Source organism: Astatotilapia calliptera, chromosome 12 (assembly GCF_900246225.1).
Source record: "Astatotilapia calliptera chromosome 12, fAstCal1.2, whole genome shotgun sequence".
NCBI lineage: Eukaryota > Metazoa > Chordata > Actinopteri > Cichliformes > Cichlidae > Astatotilapia > Astatotilapia calliptera.
In genome coordinates, this window is record NC_039313.1 from 20,096,471 (window position 1) to 20,124,235 (window position 27,765).

At 41.2% G+C, this 27,765-nt stretch overlaps 1 protein-coding gene across 1 annotated transcript in view; it reads left to right on the forward strand.

The window, feature by feature from the left end:
- The window catches only part of LOC113033389 (versican core protein), a 36,286-nt gene that overhangs the window by 7,885 nt on the left and 636 nt on the right, over positions 1-27,765 (forward strand). Inside the window, exons 7-14 of the mRNA XM_026187132.1 lie at positions 1,237-2,418; positions 10,051-22,905; positions 23,004-23,117; positions 23,233-23,346; positions 24,585-24,743; positions 25,021-25,103; positions 27,118-27,262; positions 27,378-27,560. Coding sequence (XP_026042917.1) covers positions 1,237-2,418; positions 10,051-22,905; positions 23,004-23,117; positions 23,233-23,346; positions 24,585-24,743; positions 25,021-25,103; positions 27,118-27,262; positions 27,378-27,560 — 14,835 coding nt within the window. The remainder of the gene's footprint in view (positions 1-1,236; positions 2,419-10,050; positions 22,906-23,003; positions 23,118-23,232; positions 23,347-24,584; positions 24,744-25,020; positions 25,104-27,117; positions 27,263-27,377; positions 27,561-27,765) is intronic.

A 27,765-nucleotide genomic window follows, 5' to 3' on the forward strand; every position in this document is an offset into this window, starting at 1 on the left:
TCGTGTTGTATTTACACTCCCAGCGTAAGTGCTTTTCAAGTACTCTCATTTGGCAGGATTCACTCCATCATTTCCTGAATTCCCACGCCTGATCATATCTTAATAAAAGGAATATTGTGTAAATCGACTCTACTTAGATTAGACAAAAAGACGAAGAGAGAAGAGGTAGTGCAGTGGGAAAATTGGAAAATTAGTCTCTGATTGATTTTTGGAGTGGCCTAAAGAAAACAAAGGTCTGAATAAAGGGAACAGCTCAAACTCGTTGGTGACATAATGCACTCCCTCTGAGAGCAAGCACAGTTTTTCCTGTAAGGGAAAAACATATGTCACACCTTACATCAGAGATAGTTTCATGAGGAAAGGGGTCTGCTACGTAATGGTCAACAGCTGCCTTTACAGATTCTGCCTGCGCCCCAGAGGAAAGCTTTCTAAAACGGCTTCACTGGTGTTTATGAGTAAATGAGATAACTTTTGATGAAAGTGATCTTGGGAAGACAGGGGAGAACCAGTGTTAAAAGAACGTCTTAATAATTGTAATAGTAAACTTTAAACACCATCACTGTAATCAAGTGATCAAGTCAAGGGCTGCTCTTCAGATAATCGGGTGGGTTGAATACACGAATAAAAAAGCCAGGGTAGCTCTTGACCAAACCACAACACTAGATTACTTATGATTTATATGGTGTTTAATTCATCTGTTAAACACATGGTTGCCCTTTCCCACAGAGCACGCTCATAGAAACATTTAAAGTGCACTTGGCTGTTCAAATAAAATTGAGGTAATCTCACTGATTCCATGCCCTATAATGCACAGTAAAACTTTGTTACTGTGGTTTCAACAATTTATTTGAAGAAGTTTAATGAATAACTGTTAAAGCTAGATATGAGAGAGGAAGCCTTTGACAGGGAAGTTTCTAGGAAACTTGGTATTTAAATATTGGGTGGCCACTTATTTTTGCTGCTATCGCGAATTGACTGCAACAGACTCATTAGACTTATCTCGCAAACTTATTAAGGGTGACTTAAAATTGACCTGCTGAATCACATTACTGTTTGTAATCTTGGCTTCTTAATGTACATCAATATGGTGTTTGTGAAATGCTGACAATGAAACAATGAATCTTGGCTATCCAGATCAGTAATGTGATAGAAATGTCACTTTAGCCAACCAAAAGCTCTGTTTGATACGTAAATTCATTCTGACTTTGTGATCATGTGCTTATGTATGTTGTATAGGAAGGAGAATGGTATTCAGCCAGACTTCCTTTGTGGATGTATCTGTGGTAGAAATGACCACCAACATCATCAGTCCTAGTACCTCCATCCCTTTACTGGAGAGTAGCACCATTCTGACAACTACGACATCTGAAAAAACATCAGAGGCAGACGTTTCTCCAGATTCTTCTACAGATCCTCCATCTATGTTCTCAACCAGCATGGCTCCACCTCGCCCCACCCCAGCAGGCCATGAGGAAGAGTTAATCACAACAGTTGCACCCACTATCAAAGACGACCATGAGGACGATGATGATGTAACAGCTGCGCCAGATTCTCGCACTGATGATCAAAATGTAACCTTTGTGGAAACTGCTGCTGCCCATGGTGGCACAGCCACAGAAACTAAGATCACGGTGGAAAGCACTCATGCCACAGTGTCTGATGATGAGTCAGATGATCAATCAGTAATTCAGGTCAGCACGATTCAGCCTGACGTCCCTATACCAGATGCTTCTCTCCGCAACGAGCTCATGTTTGCTGAAGGGGAGACAGAGGAAACTGTCATAGATCCTAGGAACATCACATCGATCTCTGATCTCACTGACACTCCGACCAAATCATCTGAAGTTAGCCATGAGGAAATGCTTAGCTCCTCACAATTAACACCATCACCTTCAATCAGTGATATAGCAACAGACGATAATTTGAGCTACGATGACATTTATCCTATAATAGGTTTAGAGGGTCAGCCACCTACTAGGGCATCCCAACCAGATGGCTCAGCCAGCCCTTCAGACACCAATAGAATTGATGATACAATCACAGCCATTCCACCCTTAAATAACACCCATCGTGTCAGTGAGGTGAAGGTAACCACCACAGTGACACCAAATACTGCCAGCAGTGTTGAGACACCACCAACACCGGAAGTTTCACCAGGCACAATCATCCTGATCGACAGTGTAATGTTAACTGAGGAAGTGAAATCTTCAGCAGCTGTCCATGTCTTTGATGAGTCTTCCACTCAGGTGACAGAGCGAATTGGTAGCACCTTGATGGAGGACGAAACAGCAGCAGAGTTTGGTACAGAGTTCTTTATATCTGCTCCAACGACTTCAACGGTGGCCAGTACAACAGCCCATCCAGCTGCAGTGATCACAGATAACCAGACCACCACTACGCAGATTCAGACTGCATCAGGTAAGACGCTCCAACAATACCATAATATTTCAGCTTTCTTGTGAAATTTTTCTGTTCAGTGCAGTTTTTTTTCCTCTGTTTTGTTGTGAGATTAAAGGAGTGACAAATGAAAAGAAAGGCTGATGTTACAAGTGTAGTTTTGCACTTTGTTCACATTGCTGTGTTTTAGGCCCATTTATTGTAATGTTGCTGATGTAGAGTAGCTGCAAATTGGTTGTTCCTCTTGGGTCTGTAAAGACAAAATTATGGAGAGAATGCAGAAAACGGATATGTGAATATAGCAAAGCCAACTGTAAAGGGTTTCTTCTTTAGCATTTTGTTTACATCAGGTGAATGGGTGGCTTAAAATCTACTGTCCTTATTTGTACGAGCCATTAAGGTCGTTAACAGTAGTGGTTAAGTTATGGTTCAATGGACTTGATCTCTGAATTTTGATAATATATAACTACGGTCTTTGCATAGACTCAAACATAATTAGTTACAGTGAGGGAGTACTCATGGTTCTGTGGTGTTTCAAATTACTGGTTGTAAGTCTTCAGTCATTTAGTAAGAGGGATACCCCTACCACATGTTTATGTGTTATCAGTGACTGCTGCTGAATGGCATGCTTTGCCTGAGGGAACCAGATACAGTGGGGCAAAAAAGTATTTAGTCAGCCACCGATTGTGCAAGTTCCCCCACTTAAAATGATGACAGAGGTCAGTAATTTGCACCAGAGGTACACTTCAACTGTGAGAGACAGAATGTGAAAAAAAAATCCATGAATTCACATGGTAGGATTTGTAAAGAATTTATTCGTAAATCAGGGTGGAAAATAAGTATTTGGTCAATAACAAAAATATAACTCAATAATTTGTAACATAACCTTTGTTGGCAATAACAGAGGTCAAACGTTTACTATAGGTCTTTACCAGGTTTGCACACACAGTAGCTGGTATTTTGGCCCATTCCTCCATGCAGATCTTCTCGAGAGCAGTGATGTTTTGGGGCTGTCGCCGAGCAACACGGACTTTCGACTCCCGCCACAGATTTTCTATGGGGTTGAGGTCTGGAGACTGGCTAGGCCACTCCAGGACTTTCAAATGCTTCTTACGGAGCCACTCCTTTGTTGCCCGGGCGGTGTGTTTTGGATCATTGTCATGTTGGAAGACCCAGCCTCGTTTCATCTTCAAAGTTCTCACTGATGGAAGGAGGTTTTGGCTCAAAATCTCACGATACATGGCCCCATTCATTCTGTCCTTAACACGGATCAGTCGTCCTGTCCCCTTGGCAGAAAAACAGCCCCACAGCATGATGTTTCCACCCCCATGCTTCACAGTAGGTATGGTGTTCTTGGGATGCAACTCAGTATTCTTCTTCCTCCAAACACGACGAGTTGAGTTTATACCAAAAAGTTCTACTTTGGTTTCATCTGACCACATGACATTCTCCCAATCCTCTGCTGTATCATCCATGTGCTCTCTGGCAAACTTCAGACGGGCCTGGACATGCACTGGCTTCAGCAGCGGAACACGTCTGACACTGCGGGATTTGATTCCCTGCCATTGTAGTGTGTTACTGATGGTGACCTTTGTTACTTTGGTCCCAGCTCTCTGCAGGTCATTCACCAGGTCCCCCCGTGTGGTTCTGGGATCTTTGCTCACCGTTCTCATGATCATTTTGACCCCACGGGATGAGATCTTGCGTGGAGCCCCAGATCGAGGGAGATTATCAGTGGTCTTGTATGTCTTCCATTTTCTGATGATTGCTCCCACAGTTGATTTTTTCACACCAAGCTGCTTGCCTATTGTAGATTCACTCTTCCCAGTCTGGTGCAGGTCTACAATACTTTTCCTGGTGTCCTTCGAAAGCTCTTTGGTCTTGGCCATGGCGGAGTTTGGAGTCTGACTGTTTGAGGCTGTGGACAGGTGTCTTTTATACAGATGATGAGTTCAAACAGGTGCCATTCATACAGGTAACGAGTGGGGGACAGAAAAGCTTCTTACAGAAGACGTTACAGGTCTGTGAGAGCCAGAGATTTTCCTTGTTTGAGGTGACCAAATACTTATTTTCCACCCTAATTTACGAATTAATTCTTTACAAATCCTACCATGTGGATTCATGGATTTTTTTTTCACATTCTGTCTCTCACAGTTGAAGTGTACCTCTGGTGCAAATTACTGACCTCTGTCATCATTTTAAGTGGGGGAACTTGCACAATCGGTGGCTGACTAAATACTTTTTTGCCCCACTGTAATTTCAGGATGATTTTGACAAAAAAAAAAAAAACACAGGAAGAGAAAGATAATAATAATATGAAGCAAAGAGAGACATTTAGAGAGTGTGACCAGCGCCATCTGTGAGTTAAAGCCCAAGCCTTTGGACAAGCTGATCATAAATGATTCACTGCAGTTTTTGATGGGATTATTTCCCAAAACAGTAAATTCTATTGTTATAGCTGTTTATATTTAATAGTGAGATAAAATAACCTGGTTTTGTGCATAATTCAAATGTTTGAGACTGAAACTATGTTTTAAATTGTTGGAATAATTTAAATATATTTTGTCACAGTAAAACGTGAAAATCACTAAATGTTGCTTTCAGTGGTGGTCTTGTTTGCATAACTTCCCAACCACGAGCACAAGAGAACTAAATTTCTAAAGATAAATGATGGTCTATTATTTTAATAAAGCTCCAAAAGTCAGACTGAATGATAGTAAGGAGCTGTGAGCTGTTCACCACAGGTGACATCAGAAGCCACAAAGCAGACATGAAAGCTTTATGAAGAAGTCTTTAAATCTGATCCTTACACTTAGTTGTGAAATCTTTTAGCAAGCAGTGATTTGGTTGTATGAGTCAGTTACAGCCAGGGAACTCATTAAGCAATCATCAGTGGCACTTCTGTGTTCCTCTATACTGGCTTCATTGGGCCAACATTGGATGATCTCACATGCAAACAGCAGCTGCACCGTTTTTTGCTCCATGAATTTTGCATCTGAGCTTCAAATATTGTTATGGTGACTCATTTCTTGTCCCTGGAGAGCAGTCTGTGTTGAAGGGTAGGGATCTGCTAAATTGGAAAGCATACAAGTGAATGAACTGGTCATTTTGCAGAAACTGAGAATAACTTTGTGGTAGGTTCTAAGCCCACCTGAGAGAGCAATGATCTGCTTTCCAAATTATACACAATGAAAGTGCTAATGTGGCCATAAGCACTGTGTATATCCAGTGTTGTTGGTTTAGATGCCAAGAATGCACATGACATTGCTTGTGTAAGAGAGCCCTCTCTGTGAAAGAAATACAAACTCTGTCTGTACTTCTGTATTTGTACTGCAAATAACTATGCAGCTGCAGTATTTCTCTCCTCGTGTGTGCACGTACCAGCTTGCTGACAGCCAGCCTGGCAATAGCAGAGGTGTGTTGGCAGTCTACCTGAGTAACCACAGATGCCTTTCTTCAGTGCAGACTGGACACCACCTCAAAAGATGATGTCATTTCTAACTCACAGTCTCCATTCTCTGTCAGGACAGCTGGAGGCTGCCTGACCAAAGTGGGTGATTATAGCTACTTTTACTGCTACATCATGTGATGTAGCTCAGCTGAGACACTCTCTTTTCTGCCCTCCCAGTTTGTGTGGGAAAAGCTTTTGGAAAATATTGTGGCACTGGGAAGAGTGTGCCGTCTGGATGCATGGTAACAAAGTGCACAATAATATCAATGAATTGTTGTTTAGAGCACCTCAAAATCTGTCAGAGTTATTGTGAACTGTGCACATGTGTTTCTGATTAATTGCTGACAATTAAATTCATTGTTTAGTGCTTAGTGTTTATATGGCATATTATGACTTGTTGAAATATTGGTACTCTGAGGCGTGGCAACCACAGATGTCACAAAACCACCAACAGTACATTCTTACAGTAATTAAACATCTATTTAACATCCAGTCCACGAAAGCTTGCTAAACAAATCTTTATAAGAGTACTTAACATTTTTAGAAGTGGGCTTAATTGCATTTTTGTAAAGTCCTTGATAAGAGGATTGCACTTTAATTATACTTATTAATGCTATTTTGTGCAAGGTTTGTACTTTTAACCCTCTCACATACATTTATGCAGTAAACTCTAACAACCCTCACCTATTTTACCTTGTTGGAATTACACTCCTGTATAACTGTGTTGTGCACAGAAATACTTAGCTTTGACAACATCTCCATTGGTGAGAGCTATCAAACTTATAACACTAAGAGACAATCAGAAAATAGTGGAAACTCTAATACCTAGAGTCTATGAATATGAATATGCCTCAGTACCACAAGGTGGTGCAGGCTAAGTTATCTACACTTCACTTTGATATAGATATAGTGCTATGGAGACCTGGCATTGTATGGTAATTGTTAAATTCAGGTAATTAAATTCACTGGAAATCCCTGTCATATTGTTATTTGCACCACTGAGCTCACATGTTAGTTGTTAGCATTTGTTAGCTAGTGCTAACAGCTAATATCACTTGCCTGTCCACTTCCACCAGGTAACCTTACAAAATTCTAAGACTTATTTGAAACAAATTAATAAGGGCTGGGTGTGAGTTGCTGTGTTTCAACATTGCTGTGCTAGCTTTGTTGACAGCACTCCCTTATCATGCATATACAAAACTAGAAGCAGACAAGGATCGTAATCTCCATTAAGGCCAGTCCCACACTCGCTCATGCTCTACCTGTCCACCAAGTTTCCATGCAGTATTTTCTGCTGTAACCTTTTGTCCTGCGTCTCATCTTGACCTAGTTGTAGTCTACATAAGTTATTCATGGATATGGATTGCACTGAAGTTGGGGGCTTTTAATGATTTCTTTGACCCGTTCTTTTGTTAGGGTTGAATGATTGCACAGCATACAATCATTGAACAATGAATTTGAATTTACTTTAGATTTTTCTGATGCATACTGTTTCAAACCTATGCATACTTCCCCACTAGTGTTTGGTTTAAAGCCTCCTAGAAAGTTGCACCTTGACTAGACACTTTTGGTATTTTGGCATAATTCTGGCTTGATGTTTGAACTGTCCTCTTGGCAGCATTGGTAGAGTTAATTTAAAGTTGTTGGTTTAAATGGCCTTTAAGTGGCTTTTAAGTGTCATCTGCAAATTTTCAATAGGGTTGAGGTTTGCGCTTTGGGAAGGCCATTCCAGAAGCTTAATGTTAGCTTGCTTTATACATTCCAAAACCAGTTTTGATGTGTGTTTGGGATTGTCCTCTTGGAAAACCCAAAAGTTTCAACTGTCTAGCTGTTGATTTGAGATGAAGTTGAAAAATTTGGAGGTAGACCTCCTTGATAATTTCATTAACTTTGTGCAATCAACCAGTACCACTGGAAGCAAAACAGTTCCAGAGCATGATGCTATCACCACCACCATACTTAGCAGCTTGTACAGTGTTCTGTGCTAAAGCCTCACCTTTATTCCTCCAAACATAACTCTTGTAATTGCTGTTAGGTTTTATGGTCAGACAAGACAAAGACTTTCTCTGGAAAAACTTGTTCATGTAGACAGCTGCAAATTTCTGTTGAGGTTAAGGATGTCAATTTAGAAGCATAAGCTTCTTTCTTGGTCGGCACCATCTCAGTCAATGGTGATGTAAAAATTACTTCACTGTGGACTGTGACACTGCTCTTCCAGGAGTTTCATGACAGGATTAAGCCTCTGTGGCTCCTAGGTTGTTCCTGAACATCCAATTTCCTCTCATCTGAGGGCGACAGTTTGGTTCTTCTTCCAGACCTGGTAAAGTGACACATACGAATAACTGATGGTCTTTAAATCTGCAGTTGCTTATAAATAGCTCCAAGAGATCTTCCCAACTTGTGCTAATCTACAGTTTAGAACTTGAATGAATTCCTTGAACCTTCCCATTGTTCTGATTAGTGGTCAATCCAGTGAGTGCCATCAAAAATCTTTTTTGTGCTGGCAGATAAACTAACAGCCCTAGTCAGTTAAAGAGAAGTCAGCTAAAGACAAGTTAAATGGCCATAGGTATTTAAGTGAGAGTATATATTTGAGCCTGTGTGTACACTTTTGATACTGTGTGGAATAGAGAAAATCCAAATTAAATTAAAACTTGTGCACCCAATTCTTGTTTTTAAAAGTCATTAAAGACAAAAAAGAAAAGAAAAGAAAATCAATTATCATGACATTCATGCCCATTATGAGTTATTAAAACTCAATATGTAAAACGACTTCAAAATGTTTAAACTAAAAAATGTGATTGTTAAAAAATGATTGCTTTTAAAAAACAATTCCAGCAGTTGTTACACATTTAACTCTAATTTCCCTCAACCCAAATCTTTAAATACTGGTTGGGAGTAGAACAAGAACAAAATAGGAGAGTTTTTAGGTAAATCCCAGTTTGTCCAGTTCATTGAAGTATTTACCTAATTTGTAACTAATCTTGAATGCAAGCTGAACTTGTGTTTCTTTGAAAGTTGGACAGCTACATAATGCTGACAGGTGATGAAGACTAGAGAAGGACTGTGTGTGTGTTGTTGTGTGTGAGAGACGGATAGTTTCTGAATGTGTGTGGATCCGACAAGTGGGAATATTGCCTAGTTCCCAGGCCTTACCTGGATTTCTAACAGGTGTCTTTTTGCAAAGCTGAGCTACTGCAGGTGTTATTGTTGCAACCAGTAATTTTTGTTAATCGTCATTTGTGGGAAAGGAGTGAGAGAGAGAGAGTGAGAGAGAGAGAGTGAGAGAGAGAGAGAGAGAGAGAGAGAGAGAGAGAGAGAGAGAGAGAGAGAGAGAGAACAAGTGGCAGAAACAGAGAGAGAGAAGGAGGTAGAGGTTATTCAATTTGTTTATGAACAGATGCAAACATGGGTAAGGAGCATAGCAACACTGTTAATTTTAAGATTAATCACAGCTTTTCTTTCTACAGCCAGCACTGCATATGTTATCATCTTTGTTAAATTCATAATTCTATGGCTTAGTATCAACGGGCTTTTCCTTTCTTTTCTTTGCTTGCAAAGTAAAAGTGGAAATGTTCACTCTTGTAATGAGGCTAAACAGATGATTTCCAGAGAGGACAGGCCATGCTGTGCCTCAGTTATCAGGTCCATTTTCAGTAAAGTTCATTTTTTTGTTCACTGTTTCCTAAGTAAAGCGCTTTGGATGAACATATTTTTTGCAGCAGTCTAAAGCCACTACCTTTTAAACAGTATGTGGACTACTTCCAGCCAGACAAATCTTGTTTATTTATAGGAATACATAAACCCATTTGGCAACATAGTGTAGGCGGCTGATGATAACATTGCTGCAGTGGAAACAGAATGCTGCTTCTGTGTTAGACTTAGACAGCTAAGATCTGAATTACTTCAAGGAATTTCCTTTTTTTGTTATATACAAGGAGTGAACATGATAATTTGAACACTTCCACAACACAGTCATATTCAGATTAACAGTTGTACCATATGTACTATACAGCACTGTGCTATACACGATAGCTTTGTGATGCTAGCATGTGAATTACAGCAATGTTGAATGAAGAAATAGGAAGTTAGGAATGGTGTAATTTTGCTGCCTTTTCATATGTTAACATTGTTCCTTGGGTATTTTTTTTAATGCATAAACTAAATATTCATGTGCTAATTTTCCTTTATTTTCTTTACAGCTAACCAGGCTTCAGAATCACAGAATGCTCAGTCTCTTGCCACACCAGTTTTGCTGGACCATCCCACTCCCTCTGTAGGTGTTGGTGAGACAATCATACAAGGCAGAGACCCAGAACGTTTCCCACAAGCTACCATAACCATCACCCCAGGTATCAGCTTTATTAATGGTAAACAAGAGATCACATTGGAGCCTCAAAGCGTGGAAGAAAAAGAGGCCAAAGGTACCCAGATTTTGATTGATTTCTCTGATGGTAGCTTCACTAAATCTACACAGGAACCTACAGAACCTCTGGCTTTTACAGAAACCCCATATATGGTTGTCTCTGAGCCTGACAGAGGGCCAACCGTTGAATCAATGCCTCCTCAATTAGGGGATGATCTGACCACAAAAGGCCAAAAACACAAAGACTTAACCTCTGTTATTGCCACAACAGTAGAAGACAAGATTCCACTGGAAACTCCACAAATAACTGTGGCTGGCTCGGCTTCCACAGATACTACTGACCTTCTTCCTGCAGTAACACCAACTGAGCCACAGAGAACCAAAGCAGTTAAAGAAACCCAAACATCAAAGGCTAATGTGAAAACCCCTGCTTTCAGCACTATGTCTGTACAAAAAGGGACACATGAGACAGGAAGAACTCCTGCCCATGGGAAAAGTGACTCAAATCTGACTCAGAGACAGAAGACTGAGGATGAATCTCCAACTACTTCTCCAACCAGATTTTACACAGACAAAGATAAAGATGAAATCATAGCGGAAACAGAGAGCACATCTCCCAGTCCAGCTGTTAAAGACAGCACAGAGTCTGTGTTAGAGACTGTGTATAGTCCTTCCACCGCTGACGCTGATAGGGAAACAGCAACATCATCAAGAGGCCCCACTCAAGATGTAGAGGGGAGGAAAGAGATCCAGACCACAGAAGGATTTACCTTAAGCACAACAACTTCTTCAGTATTTAGTAGTGCACCCTCTCTTAAGCAGATAGCCAAGGCTGAGGTCACACCAGCTGCAGGAGGTACTGAATCTTCAAAATCTGAAGCACCGATTGAAACTCCGGAGGATAAAATCACAAGTCAAGGAGGGATTAGAGTCAGCCCAATACGTTTAACTTCCTCTACAGAGAGAGTTGGAACTGATGCGGTATCTATAACGCAGGAGGAGGGTTCAGTAGTCCAAACTGTAAATATGTTTACAACCAGCCCACATCCACATATCTCTACCTTAGCATTATCTTCACGTTTAACCTTTACACATACAGAAGCTAAAGCCCAAATGGAAAGTAAGGTAACTTCAAATATAGTACAATCAGGATGCACTCATCAAACACCTAGTCCTGGCACTAGTGTGTTAGAACAAACTTCCACACCTGCCACTCCGCATGAAGAGAAGAAAAAAAATGAGCCAACCACTACTCAGTCTTATGGATCCATTGCAACGACTGATTCTACTGAAATATTCAGTCCGTCAACAATGAAGTCAGAAACTACATCCTTCCTGAGTGCCACAGATACAGATTTTTCTGGAGACAGCACTACTGTTTTCCCTGAAGTCTCAAGCATCATAACAACAACAGTGCTTTCAAGTGATACTTCAAAAGGTGCTTTTACTTCATCCTCATCTGTCTTCAGTACTCAGAAGCCAATATCAGTGTCATCTGGTATGGAAAAATCTGTCACCACAAGCAAGTTCGATGAATATTCATTAACACCAGAGGAAAGTTCTTTTTTGACATCAACAGAAGAGGACTCAGGAGATCAGACGCCTGAAATGATCATAAATCTCACTGCACTTCCCACAGCTTCCGCAAAGTTCACCACGGAGCAGTCAACAGCAACTCCAGCTGACGTTTACTCCAGTGCTCTCTCAGATCAGACAGAAAAGACTTCTGTTTCTCCTTTGACTGATAAGACAATGACCTATTCGGACACAACTCCAATGGATGTAGAACGTTCAAGTGATGACACCACAGATATATTGAATGCAAGCTCTGTTTTCAGTGACGTATCTCCATCTGTATCCAGCACTGTGGAGTCAATACCACTATCACTTGCAGTAACACAACATGTTGATACAGATGAGACTAAAGTACCATCCCTTACCAGTGTTCCAGATGTTGAGGTTGAAAGTGAAAGCAGTCAACCTACCGTAATGGACTCGTTTGCTTCTTTCAGTCCATCAACAATGAAGTCAGAAACTACATCCGTCCCGAGTGCCACAGATACAGATTTTTCTGGAGACAGCACTACTGTTTTCGCTGAAGTCTCAAGCATCATAACAACAACACTGCTTTCAAGTGATACTTCAAAAGGTGCTTTTACTTCATCCTCATCTGTCTTCAGTACTCAGAAGCCAATATCAGTGTCATCTGGTACGCAAAAATCTGTCACCACAAGCAAGTTCGATGAATATTCATTAACACCAGAGGAAAGTTCTTTTTTGACATCAACAGAAGAGGACTCAGGAGATCAGACGCCTGAAATGATCATAAATCTCACTGCACTTCCCACAGCTTCCGCATTGTTCACCACGGAGCAGTCAACAGCAACTCCAGCTGACGTTTACTCCAGTGCTCTCTCAGATCAGACAGAAAAGACTTCTGTTTCTACTTTGACTGATAAGACAATGACCTATTCGGACACAACTCCAATGGATGTAGAACGTTCAAGTGATGACACCACAGATATATTGAATGCAAGCTCTGTTTTCAGTGACGTATCTCCATCTGTATCCAGCACTGTGGAGTCAATACCACTATCACTTGCAGTAACACAACATGTTGATACAGATCAGACTAAAGTACCATCCCTTACCAGTGTTCCAGATGTTGAGGTTGAAAGTGAAAGCAGTCAACCTACCGTAATGGACTCGTTTGCTTCTGTCAGTCCGTCAACAATGAAGTCAGAAACTACATCCTTCCCGAGTGCCACAGATACAGATTTTTCCGGAGACAGCACTACTGTTTTCCCTGAAGTCTCAAGCATCATAACAACAACACTGCTTTCAAGTGATACTTCAAAAGGTGCTTTTACTTCATCCTCATCTGTCTTCAGTACTCAGAAGCCAATATCAGTGTCATCTGGTACGCAAAAATCTGTCACCACAAGCAAGTTCGATGAATATTCATTAACACCAGAGGAAAGTTCTTTTTTGACATCAACAGAAGAGGGCTCAGGAGATCAGACACCTGAAATGATCAGAAATCTCACTGCACTTCCCACAGCTTCCTCATTGTTCACCACGGAGAAGTCAACAGCAACTCCAGCTGACGTTTACTCCAGTGCTCTCTCAGATCAGACAGAAAAGACTTCTGTTTCTCCTTTGACTGATAAGACAATGACCTATTCGGACACAACTCCAATGGATGTAGAACGTTCAAGTGATGACACCACAGATATATTGAATGCAAGCTCTGTTTTCAGTGACGTATCTCCATCTGTATCCAGCACTGTGGAGTCAATACCACTATCACTTGCAGTAACACAACATGTTGATACAGATCAGACTAAAGTACCATCCCTTACCAGTGTTCCAGATGTTGAGGTTGAAAGTGAAAGCAGTCAACCTACCGTAATGGACTCGTTTGCTTCTGTCAGTCCGTCAACAATGAAGTCAGAAACTACATCCTTCCCGAGTGCCACAGATACAGATTTTTCTGGAGACAGCACTACTGTTTTCGCTGAAGTCTCAAGCATCATAACAACAACACTGCTTTCAAGTGATACTTCAAAAGGTGCTTTTACTTCATCCTCATCTGTCTTCAGTACTCAGAAGCCAATATCAGTGTCATCTGGTACGCAAAAATCTGTGACCACAAGCAAGTTCGATGAATATTCATTAACACCAGAGGAAAGTTCTTTTTTGACATCAACAGAAGAGGACTCAGGAGATCAGACGCCTGAAATGATCAGAAATCTCACTGCACTTCCCACAGCTTCCTCATTGTTCACCACGGAGAAGTCAACAGCAACTCCAGCTGACGTTTACTCCAGTGCTCTCTCAGATCAGACAGAAAAGACTTCTGTTTCTCCTTTGACTGATAAGACAATGACCTATTCGGACACAACTCCAATGGATGTAGAACGTTCAAGTGATGACACCACAGATATATTGAATGCAAGCTCTGTTTTCAGTGACGTATCTCCATCTGTATCCAGCACTGTGGAGTCAATACCACTATCACTTGCAGTAACACAACATGTTGATACAGATCAGACTAAAGTACCATCCCTTACCAGTGTTCCAGATGTTGAGGTTGAAAGTGAAAGCAGTCAAACTACCGTAATGGACTCGTTTGCTTCTGTCAGTCCGTCAACAATGAAGTCAGAAACTACATCCTTCCCGAGTGCCACAGATACAGATTTTTCTGGAGATAGCACTACTGTTTTCCCTGAAGTCTCAAGCATCATAACAACAACACTGCTTTCAAGTGATACTTCAAAAGGTGCTTTTACTTCATCCTCATCTGTCTTCAGTACTCAGAAGCCAATATCAGTGTCATCTGGTACGCAAAAATCTGTGACCACAAGCAAGTTCGATGAATATTCATTAACACCAGAGGAAAGTTCTTTTTTGACATCAACAGAAGAGGGCTCAGGAGATCAGACGCCTGAAATGATCAGAAATCTCACTGCACTTCCCACAGCTTCCTCATTGTTCACCACGGAGCAGTCAACAGCAACTCCAGCTGACGTTTACTCCAGTGCTCTCTCAGATCAGACAGAAAAGACTTCTGTTTCTCCTTTGACTGATAAGACAATGACCTATTCGGACACAACTCCAATGGATGTAGAACGTTCAAGTGATGACACCACAGATATATTGAATGCAAGCTCTGTTTTCAGTGACATATCTCCATCTGTATCCAGCATTGTGGAGTCAATACCACTATCACTTGCAGTAACACAACATGTTGATACAGATGAGACTAAAGTACCATCCCTTACCAGTGTTCCAGATGTTGAGGTTGAAAGTGAAAGCAGTCAACCTACCGTAATGGACTCGTTTGCTTCTTTCAGTCCATCAACAATGAAGTCAGAAACTACATCCTTCCCGAGTGCCACAGATACAGATCTTTCCGGAGACAGCACTACTGTTTTCCCTGAAGTCTCAAGCATCATAACAACAACACTGCTTTCAAGTGATACTTCAAAAGGTGCTTTTACTTCATCCTCATCTGTCTTCAGTACTCAGAAGCCAATATCAGTGTCATCTGGTACAGAAAAATCTGTCACCACAAGCAAGTTCGATGAATATTCATTAACACCAGAGGAAAGTTCTTTTTTGACATCAACAGAAGAGGGCTCAGGAGATCAGACGCCTGAAATGATCATAAATCTCACTGCACTTCCCACAGCTTCCTCATTGTTCACCACGGAGAAGTCAACAGCAACTCCAGCTGACGTTTACTCCAGTGCTCTCTCAGATCAGACAGAAAAGACTTCTGTTTCTCCTTTGACTGATAAGACAATGACCTATTCGGACACAACTCCAATGGATGTAGAACGTTCAAGTGATGACACCACAGATATATTGAATGCAAGCTCTGTTTTCAGTGACGTATATCCATCTGTATCCAGCACTGTGGAGTCAATACCACTATCACTTGCAGTAACACAACATGTTGATACAGATGAGACTAAAGTACCATCCCTTACCAGTGTTCCAGATGTTGAGGTTGAAAGTGAAAGCAGTCAACCTACCGTAATGGACTCGTTTGCTTCTGTCAGTCCGTCAACAATGAAGTCAGAAACTACATCCTTCCCGAGTGCCACAGATACAGATTTTTCTGGAGACAGCACTACTGTTTTCGCTGAAGTCTCAAGCATCATAACAACAACAGTGCTTTCAAGTGATACTTCAAAAGGTGCTTTTACTTCATCCTCATCTGTCTTCAGTACTCAGAAGCCAATATCAGTGTCATCTGGTACGCAAAAATCTGTGACCATAAGCAAGTTCGATGAATATTCATTAACACCAGAGGAAAGTTCTTTTTTGACATCAACAGAAGAGGGCTCAGGAGATCAGACACCTGAAATGATCAGAAATCTCACTGCACTTCCCACAGCTTCCTCATTGTTCACCACGGAGAAGTCAACAGCAACTCCAGCTGACGTTTACTCCAGTGCTCTCTCAGATCAGACAGAAAAGACTTCTGTTTCTCCTTTGACTGATAAGACAATGACCTATTCGGACACAACTCCAATGGATGTAGAACGTTCAAGTGATGACACCACAGATATATTGAATGCAAGCTCTGTTTTCAGTGACGTATCTCCATCTGTATCCAGCACTGTGGAGTCAATACCACTATCACTTGCAGTAACACAACATGTTGATACAGATCAGACTAAAGTACCATCCCTTACCAGTGTTCCAGATGTTGAGGTTGAAAGTGAAAGCAGTCAACCTACCGTAATGGACTCGTTTGCTTCTGTCAGTCCGTCAACAATGAAGTCAGAAACTACATCCTTCCCGAGTGCCACAGATACAGATTTTTCTGGAGACAGCACTACTGTTTTCGCTGAAGTCTCAAGCATCATAACAACAACAGTGCTTTCAAGTGATACTTCAAAAGGTGCTTTTACTTCATCCTCATCTGTCTTCAGTACTCAGAAGCCAATATCAGTGTCATCTGGTACGCAAAAATCTGTCACCACAAGCAAGTTCGATGAATATTCATTAACACCAGAGGAAAGTTCTTTTTTGACATCAACAGAAGAGGGCTCAGGTGATCAGACGCCTGAAATGATCAGAAATCTCACTGCACTTCCCACAGCTTCCTCATTGTTCACCACGGAGAAGTCAACAGCAACTCCAGCTGACGTTTACTCCAGTGCTCTCTCAGATCAGACAGAAAAGACTTCTGTTTCTCCTTTGACTGATAAGACAATGACCTATTTGGACACAACTCCAATGGATGTAGAACGTTCAAGTGATGACACCACAGATATATTGAATGCAAGCTCTGTTTTCAGTGACGTATCTCCATCTGTATCCAGCACTGTGGAGTCAATGCCACTATCACTTGCAGTAACACAACATGTTGATACAGATGAGACTAAAGTACCATCCCTTACCAGTGTTCCAGATGTTGAGGTTGAAAGTGAAAGCAGTCAACCTACCGTAATGGACTCGTTTGCTTCTTTCAGTCCATCAACAATGAAGTCAGAAACTACATCCGTCCCGAGTGCCACAGATACAGATTTTTCCGGAGACAGCACTACTGTTTTCCCTGAAGTCTCAAGCATCATAACAACAACAGTGCTTTCAAGTGATACTTCAAAAGGTGCTTTTACTTCATCCTCATCTGTCTTCAGTACTCAGAAGCCAATATCAGTGTCATCTGGTACGCAAAAATCTGTCACCACAAGCAAGTTCGATGAATATTCATTAACACCAGAGGAAAGTTCTTTTTTGACATCAACAGAAGAGGGCTCAGGAGATCAGACGCCTGGAATGATCAGAAATCTCACTGCACTTCCCACAGCTTCCGCAAAGTTCACCACGGAGAAGTCAACAGCAACTCCAGCTGATGTTTACTCCAGTGCTCTCTCAGATCAGACAGAAAAGACTTCTGTTTCTCCTTTGACTGATAAGACAATGACCTATTCGGACACAACTCCAATGGATGTAGAACGTTCAAGTGATGACACCACAGCTATATTGAATGCAAGCTCTGTTTTCAGTGACGTATCTCCATCTGTATCCAGCACTGTGGAGTCAATACCACTATCACTTGCAGTAACACAACATGTTGATACAGATGCGATGTCATCTGGAACAGACAAATACTATACCACAACTGCAAGAGATGAAACTAACTCCTTTACTGAAGAGTGGAGCTCGCATGATGAGATAACCCATATACCGGCCTTTGTCAATGCAGTTCCTCCATCTTTTTCATCGCTCAGCACAATGGCCCCAACATCAAGTCCAGTCGCAGAACTTGAGATTCCATTAATTAGTCACCCAGAGAAAACCTTGCTTTACCCCTTAACTGACAACACAGTGTTATCTCCTGAACCCTTTACATTAACTGACCAAACTGTAGACATGTTTACGTTATCTTCTTTCTCAGATACAACTTCAACTGAAACAATAGAGATGGTAACAACAAGGAACACTGTTTCTTTTGATTTCATGACTACAACATCAACATCAGCACCATCAACTACTTTCAGTGACTCTCAAAGAACACACACATCCTTTACAGCAACAGTTGAAAACCTGAAAACTTTGACTCACAGTACAATGATTTCACCTCATGAGTTCATGACCGGGCAGTCTACAGATGCTCCTCTGTTTTCTGCCACTACTCAGTTTGAGTCAGAAACAGGTCATTTTCCCGACCCAGACTTCTCAGGAGATTACACATCAACATACACAGATGAAACAGCACCTGAACAGCCCTCTGTGGAATCAGCAACCCTAGCAGTAACAACATTTAGTCCATCAAACACACCTGTATTCACTGGGGAAGAGCATTCAAGTGATAGAGAATTTACAACTGCTACATCTAGTCCCTATACACTCAAAACATTTCGGCCAATGGCAATACCCAGTATTACCCCAATGATGACCTCTGCCTACAATGACATGGACAACTCTGGCAGCTTCCCTCAAGACTTTGATTTGGAATCAAGTCAAGATGGATCTGGTGAAGGGATATTAATTGAAACTGCTACAAAACCATACAAGGAATTTAAAGTGCAAACAGATGAGACAGAAACAGATGAGACTCGGAGCACATCTGACATGGTCAGTGTTGCATTTTCACCTCAGTCTAGTACACAGGTAACCAAAGAATTTATATCACCAACTCAATCTCCAAGCATGATGAGCCCTGAGATTTACACTTCTGATCAGGGCAGTGGAGTCACCGATCAAGATGAGTGGTCAGGCGATGACTCAAGTGGGTCATCCTCCACAAGAGTACCTGAAAGGGAGAGTTCTGGAGTTTTGGATAGTACAATTTCCTCAGCGGTTATAAATTCAGTGTTTCCAGAAGATAGTGACCCAGGTGGCCATACCACTGACGTGCTTATTACAGTAAAAGACACAGGATTATCAGTTCTACCCACAACCAAACCAAGAATAATAGGAGCAACTCATGAAAGTACATCTGTTACTAGCACAGAGAGTACAGGCCATTCCATTTTCAGCACAGAGAAACCAACAAGCACAGCAAAAAGACTTAATGAAAGTGGAACAGCTGATGTTCCAAAATCTACTGCACCTGCAGCTTCTCTCTACACCACAGAGAAGTCGTACACATCAACAGAATATGCAATCACAAGTAAAAAATCAACACCAAAACCAGATTTTACTTTGACAGAGGTAGAGAGTTCCGGCAACCAAACCACTGTGAAGTTCACCCTAAAGCCTTCAGTGATGGAGACTGCCACATTTTCAGAAACAGCAGGTGAAACCAAGGGTTTTGCTACAGCAACAGCAACCTCTGATAACAGGGTTTTCTCACAGGAAAGTAAAATTACTCCAGCAACAGATCATCCCCTTTCAAGCACTGAGAAAGATGAGGTTGCTGTGGCTGAACACACAACAGAATCCCCCTCTACAGCCCTGCCCTCCCATACAACCGATGCCTTAATATATAATCACACTGTTGTTGATTTCAGCACAGAAAGCTTGAGCAGTGAGCATAAACAAGATGAATTTACATCAACATCTGCCCCAGTTCCCACTGTTATATATCACAGCGTTACAGATCAACAAGTTGAGATTATTACTCCCGACAGGAGCCAAGCCAAGACTCGACTAACTGAACAAACACCGACCATAGTTCTGGATGCATCCAAAACATCAACCAGCACATCTATCATATTCATCGAGGATACACAACAGGAAGATAAACTGTTCTCTGGAGTTACAGATAGTATGAGAGAAGACAGCTACAGTACAGAGCTTATTACCAAAGATGATACAATCACTGATGCAGATACGATGTCTGTGGTTCCCTCTTCTTCATTTTATCCAACTATTCTGACAGAGGAAGCTGGGGGTGTCACAGCAATTACAATAACTCAAAAGCTGGAAGTTACAGAAGAACCAGAGGCTTCAGGGACTGTGGGTGACACATTTTTGAGTCCTACACCAACCTCAGCCAGTGATACATCATCAGCCTCAACATCTTCTGAATACTTGTTCACTTCAGAATCGTCACCTGTGAAAGACGTTTCTTCGGAAGAAACATCAAGTGAAGTAAATGTCACAAGGTTGGCGCAGGCCACACAAGATACTTCCGTGTCCACTCAGTCAAGCTCTGGAGAAATCTATGATGTTACAACAACACACAAAGTTTTCTCATTTGAGACTACCAAACCAATTTCTGATCAATTCCAAGGAGACACTACTGAGATTTCCACTTCCTCATCTTTTTCTTCTCAAATGTTAATGGAAACAGCAGACTCTACCTCTGTCACTTTAGTGACTAGTGAAGATTATGTGGTCACCACAGTTAAAAAAGAAAAATATACGACAGCATCACCCGTAATTCTAACAGCTACAAGTCACGGCATAACTGATAAAACCTTAAGTTCATCCGTTTTCACACAAACCACTAAACCTTCAGTCACTGTCGCACCAGTCTCCACTAAACCTGGAACAATGAAATCCACCAGTAAAACATCTGATGACGACTCTTCAGGTGACTCTGATGACTTTGCACAAGAAAGCTCAGAGAAACCTTCAGCATCATCTTTGGAAAGTTGGATGACTGAAAAAACATCTACACCCTCTTCACTGTTTAGTACTGAGCAAGCCAGGTCTGAGATCATGCCTACTCCCCACACTGGCATCTCTTCTGAGAAAAATGTGCCAGCCACAGTGAGCCCAGTGTTGTCTAGTGAGAAGTTAAGCACTGCTATGGTTGTAACTGCCCAGACTGCATTAACAGTCACAACATTGAAAGGGGAAATTTCAAGTAGTTCAGACAGTGACATCCAGAAAACATCTCCTCATGCTATTATAACTTCATCTCATATGGGGACAGGAGCGGAGCCTGTTGGAGTAGAATCTACAACTCCAAAACCTCCAAGTGAAGAAGAAGAAGAAACTATAGCTACTGACACAAGATCTCCTGCAGTGTCAAGCGCTGTAGACGCATCACTAGAGATCTCAGGTGAAGCAACTTATTCATTTTCATTTGAAACAAAAAGGACTCCATCCTCAGGTGTGTCCTCAGTTTCTACCACTGAGACTGAAGGGTTGGTTTTCACTTCAGAAATTACTGACCAGTCACCCAAAATGATAACAGAACCTGCCCTTACCATTCTTGCTTCTACCACTGAGAAGCCAGCTGTAGTATCGACTGAGAGAGACACCTCAACCGATGAAGACAGTTCACGTTATGCCAAGACGCCAGTGAAGAGTGAAGAGAGGTTTATATCAACAGGAACAAGTATTATTATTTCTACAGCAGGTTCAAGTGAAATGGGATTGAGCACCTTTGGGTCTGACTCTGTCACTCCTAGTTTGTCGACCGTTAAGAAGACTATGATTACTAGCACTTTATCCACTCAGCCGGCAAGCTCCCAAACAGATGAGTCAGAATCTTTTGAAGAAACCTCAGGTCAGACATCCCATGAGGTCTTCAGCACTGCAGCCCATGCAACACAGCCCCCTGCTGTGACCAGATCTATTGAGTCATTGAATACATCAACTTCCTTTGAGTCAGAACCAAAGGAGTCACAAAATGCAGCTATAACAAGCACAGCTATCTCAGAGACAACAGTAATGATCACCACAATACCCACTTCAAATGTCCCCTCAACACCATCACAGCCAGATGTTGTCATTCAGTTGGACTCAACTCTTTCTCCTCTACAACCACTGACAACTCCCATGGAATTATTTGAACAAGCCAAGTCAGAAATTACACTTACACACCGCCCCAACCCTGGTCTTTCTCATGATATATCACTGACCACAACTCGCCCTGTATTTGCTAATCATGTCACAAGCCAGACTGCAGTATCAACAGTTGCACCTGCTTTTGTTTCTGAAGACGACCGTGTTTCGGTAGCAGATGGGACAGTTGAACCAGCTGTTGATCAGGTCTCAAGTGGTGCAACGACTCACCTCAGTCTAACTGATCCACAACCAGATTATGAAGCACTAAATCCTTATGTGGTGGCAGCAGATCCCCTGTACAACCAAACACTAGAAAATGATACAGTGTTAATTTCTACACCACCATCTGTTGCTCAAACACCTGACTCAAAGGTAATAGCAGAAGCTATCATGGTTACGGCATCAACCACAATCAGTGGAAAATCAGTCTCTACCCTCCAAGAAAACAGCATGACTACAGCAAGTGTTGTTAAGCTGGGTGATGATGAGTCACCTTCTGTCCCTAATGATAAGGCTGAAAGTGGCTCTGTAAGTTCTGGGATTTCATCCCCCAGCTTTGATGATGTATTTGATGAACTGATGACTACAAAGGCACCAAAGATCATCAGTATAGAACAGGCTCTATCTCCAGATGAAATCAAGAAAGTATTTAAGGTAAATGCTACAGAAGCTTCAAAGAAGGAAGGTGTTGATGTCACGTTTGGGAAAGGTGACATAGGTGTCTCTCCTTACACTGAAATACCAACCAGCACTCAATTCAAGACAGTATCACCAGCCCAGGTGCAAAATCAGCTAGGTACAATTGCATCAACCACACCATCAACCTTTTCTGAGCAAGACCAGAAACAGGGCAGTGACATGACTGCACCACCATCAGTTATTGAAGGAAAACCATCAATAAAAGAGGAGGAAACAACCACACCGCCTAATAGAGGATTTGATCTGGGACACACTGTTGTTGGCGAGACTATGGAGATTTCTGGTAAGTTTCCTTCTAAGTTGGCACTGAAATAGAGCAAAAAAAACGAATACTCCAATAAACTTCTGTTTAATTCGACTTTTATTTTACTTTGCCATCAGGAATTGACTCATGCACAGAGGATGTTTGTCTAAATGGAGGCTCTTGCTTGAGGATTGGCAGCACCTATACCTGTCACTGTGCTCCTGGTTTCAGTGGTCATCAATGTGAAATAGGTAGGACAATTCTTGCAAAGCTCACATGAAGCACTGCTAAAAGAACATAATATTTCTGGGACTACAAGTTGTTTTGCTCATCTGCTCCTATTGATTATGTCTGTTTCTTATGAAGATATTGATGAGTGTGAATCAAACCCTTGCCGCAATGGAGGCACTTGTGTCGATGGCTTGTCTTCTTTCACATGTGTGTGTCTCCCGAGCTATGCTGGGCTGTTTTGTGAAGAGGGTAAGTTTGAAATTAATTTAACAATTTTTCTCTCTAGATTCTTTCTTATTATTATTTTTCCCATTAATAAAACTCATCAGTTATTTCTGGGCTGGTCTCAATTATCCAAATTGAGCTAGTGCTAAGCACATATAAGAGAGAAACAAAATGTTAACATTATAGCCTCTTATATTTGACTATGTATTTAGACATTTAACATATTACTCAGTTGAGTGAACCACAAAAATGTTTAGACACGCCACATTAAATATAATCATACTGTTTGCATGCAGCTGATCGACGTCTCGTCCTCAGGCGTCAGCTGACTAATCAACAACATCTTTATTTCATCACCACAGCTTTTTTTTTACTGTCTCTTTTTGGTGTCTCATTGTAGCTAACATACTTCAAAACCCCTTGAATTCCCAAAGATTTCAGTTTCTTAGTATTTAAAGATATGGCCTGTTGTCATCAAGTTGAATCCAGTCAGAGTAAATGCATGCTAGATCTCAAATCACTATATTTCCATCTAAGACAACTTTACTGGACTAGAAAATACAATGAAGTCTCTGAGTTCTTGCTTAAAAAAGTTTATCTGGACAAGGGAGTTCTGGAATATTTAAGAAAAAATTATTTTACTGTTACCAGTTGAACCATATATTTACACCAAGTGTGCTGAAACCAGGGCAATATGTGCCTTGGGTGATGTCTCTTGACCAGTGTCTACACCCTAAATTTTGTTAGTCACTCAACAGTGAATCCCACCCAGATATTTTACTCAGACACAGCTGCTGTCTGACTAAGTTTTGCCAAAAAAAAAAAAAAACTTGATGTAGAACTTAAAGAAAGATTATACCTATGTTTTTGTGTATTAGACTTCCAAGGCTGAATTAAGGAGAGGGGACGGATAAACGGACTCTATACTAAAGTGTATACGTTTAGAAATACATGCCATTAACAGAGTAAAGCTTCAGAGTTTGAAATAAATCTGATCTGTTTATGGCTGAACTAATACATTAGTTTATCACATTTCTGATTTATGCAGAATCACATACACCAACACAAGGTCTGATGGATCAGTTTGCTCCTGTGTAAGGCCTAGATTAGATAATGCCATAAATGTTAGTTTGTGAGACTGATACATGGATTGAATTAAGAGCTAAAGTCTATTCCTCAGTTTATTTCATGTCTGTTGATTTGTTGCACATCTCTTTCTGTTTTCTGTATACCTCATTCTCTGTCACTCTGTCTTCTATCAGATACAGAAACATGTGACTACGGCTGGCATAAGTTTCAAGGCCACTGCTACAAGTACTTCCCTCAGAGGAAAAACTGGGACACAGCAGAGAGAGAGTGCCGCATCAACGGGGCTCATCTCACAAGCATCCTGTCCCACGAGGAGCAACAATATGTCAACCGTAAGTTCACGACAGGTGTAAATAATTAACAATACTTTAGATTAATGTGATAAAGATGATACTTAATAAAAAAAAAAACCTAATTAATGGGAAATTTTCTCTCATAAAGCCAACTCAAGAACAAATACGTGTTTGGGTAGAGACTATGCAAGATAAGGGTTCGAGCAATGAAAACATCCACGTTATCTTGGGCTTTCTCCTGCTTTCTCTGACTTACCAGTCCTAAAATGGAAATAGGCCAACTGAGGAATGTAACTGGTTGTGTTTTACTTGGCAGGTCTTGGACAGGACTACCAGTGGATCGGCCTGAATGATAAGATGTATGACAACGACTTCCGCTGGACCGATGGTTGCCCTATGGTAAGACAGGATGCTTTCTTACATATTATCGACTCAACAAACATGGCACCGGAGCAGTGTAAATATGCGCAATGCTGTTGACAGATTTAGTCATTTAGGGAGGGTCTTTCCTTTCTGGGAGTCGCATTGCTGTTCTCATGACGCATTCTCCTCCGCCTCATGTCACTACACCCCGGTGACCGCTGTGGTAATAAATCTGATGGAGAACATGGTGTATTTCATTTTAACTCCTTTTAATGAGTATGAGCTCTGTGTAGAAAAACAAATAGCTTCCACAAAGCAAAAATAAATAAATTAATTAAAAGTTAGAGTTAATATTTGCTATAGTCCTTCTAGCTGCTGTCCACTAAACAGAAAAGAAACTAAATACAATATATAGTGTGCTTAAGATTTGCACACACTGACGTTCTTGCTTCAAAGATGCCCTTCCAGACCCAGAGAAAGGCAGGAAGCATTGAGCCAGCCTGGGGGGGTTAAAAGATAAGCACAGGCCTGGAGGCTGTTTCACTGCTGAAAGAATGAGGGGTGATGAAGGTGTGAGTGACACAGCGGAGAGGGGACTTTGTCAGGCGTAGACAGGTATGTTTCTTCTTTATCCCCCACACTCATGAGCAGGCCCAACCAACAGGCAACCACCCAGGGAAAAAGGCCACCAAAGCAGGCAGACACACAGATGGACAGCACCTGTGCTCAGCTGTAGAATGAGTAAAAAAAAAAAAAATACACTGGATTGAGGGTGCCCAGGGGGTCTGTGTGGGTGGTCACCTCTAGTGGACTTAAATGTAATAAATAAGACTGATTTTAAATAACTGTGAACTATTTACAACGGCAAAAGAAAAGACCAGTGATTAAATAATTACTATAGAGAATTGAAACACATAGGCTGGAAAATCTTCGGATGTGTGTTTAGGTGTGGGTGATCAAAGTTTGTTTGAATGTTCTGAGGAGGATGCAGACCTGCTGAGGAGTTGATGGGTCAGCCATTTGTTAACCTGAAGCAAGCTGAGCAGGAAGTCAGAGCATGTTTGTTAACCATAATGAGAGAGCAGCGGAGCCTCAAGGCATGATTGGTGGGGTGAGGGGGGTGGGGGTCTGTCACAGCTTTGAAGAAAGCTTTTGAACCTAGAATGTGCTGAAAGACTGCAGGTAGCACCGATGCCAGCTCGAATGCCTCGCAGCACTGCAGCTGTGTGTATGCTGTATTAATGTATGAACGTACATGTGCTGTTGTGGAATTTTGTTCCTGGAGATGTACAATCGTAACGCTTGACATGTCAGCTAATGATGAAAAGACATCACATACTAATGGTTGTCCGTTATCCCAAAACTCTGTTGTGTGAAAGACACATTAGTTGTTACACGGAATACCAGTCATGCCAAGTATGCGATACTGAATCAGGGGTGTAGACTGCACTGACTATAAAATCCAAGCTACTCTTATTTTTTGTGTAAATAGTAGGTTACTGTGACATTTACAGCAGGATAATGCAGATGGCTCCTCTCTGGACAAAGTTTATGAGCCCATTTTATAAACCTTTCATTTTTGCCCTTTGAGTCTGGTTTGCTCAGAATTGGCCTACATAAAGATACACTTTCTCCCTCTTGTGGACAGTAATTAGAATTGCAATTATGAAAAGGAAAAGGAAAAACAAAAGGATTTTGGCTTCACTTTTTTCTAGCGAGATATGTAGCAGGCACAATATTTGTAGTGATTTGGTAACCTTTACCGTACAAGTGCCTATTGGTATACACATTGCCCTAACAAGCAAAAAATGCTCAGTTCGATCTTGGGAGGAGACACTATTCCCTTTTGGCTTGTGTCAGGAAGGAAATTTGGTATAAAAATCTGCCAAATCAAATATGAAGAGCTACTGCTGCAGTGACCCTTCAACAGGAGTGTCTATAGATAATGTCTGTAAATAGTGTCTATTTTACTAATAAAAAAGCAAAGCTGTTAGGCTTAGAATGTAGTTTAATAACAGTAATGTTTTACTCTTGCCTGCTCTTATTTTAGCAATATGAAAACTGGAGGCCCAACCAGCCTGACAGCTTCTTCTCTGCTGGCGAGGACTGTGTGGTGATGATATGGCATGAGGATGGTCAGTGGAATGATGTTCCTTGCAACTACCACCTCACTTTCACCTGCAAGAAGGGCACAGGTAAAAAACAAACAAACAAAAAATCCACTTTTTAAAAATTTCTTAAGGTAAAAATGAAAACCCATAGTTCCTGTAAAATTCCTTATCAAATGCCTTTGTCTCGTCTGGTTTACAGTGGCCTGTAGTCAGCCTCCTGTGGTAGAGAATGCACGTTCCTTTGGGAAGACACGTGAACGGTATGAGATCAACTCGCTGGTGAGGTACCAGTGCCGTATAGGCTTTATTCAGAGACATGTCCCAACTATCCGTTGTCGTGGGAATGGACGATGGGATATCCCGAAAATCAGCTGCATGAACCGTAAGTGCACACTGTTGCTCTCAATAGATAGACATTACTCTGATATGTATGGAGTGCCAAAAGTGCCAAAACTGAAAAAAAAAAATATAACATTTAGTATGTTATTTATTCATTTAACATTTTTATGCTTGCATTTATTTATAAGTTGTTACTTTTTTGCATTTTGTCCCAGCCCTGAATATTTATCATATTTTCTTAATACATT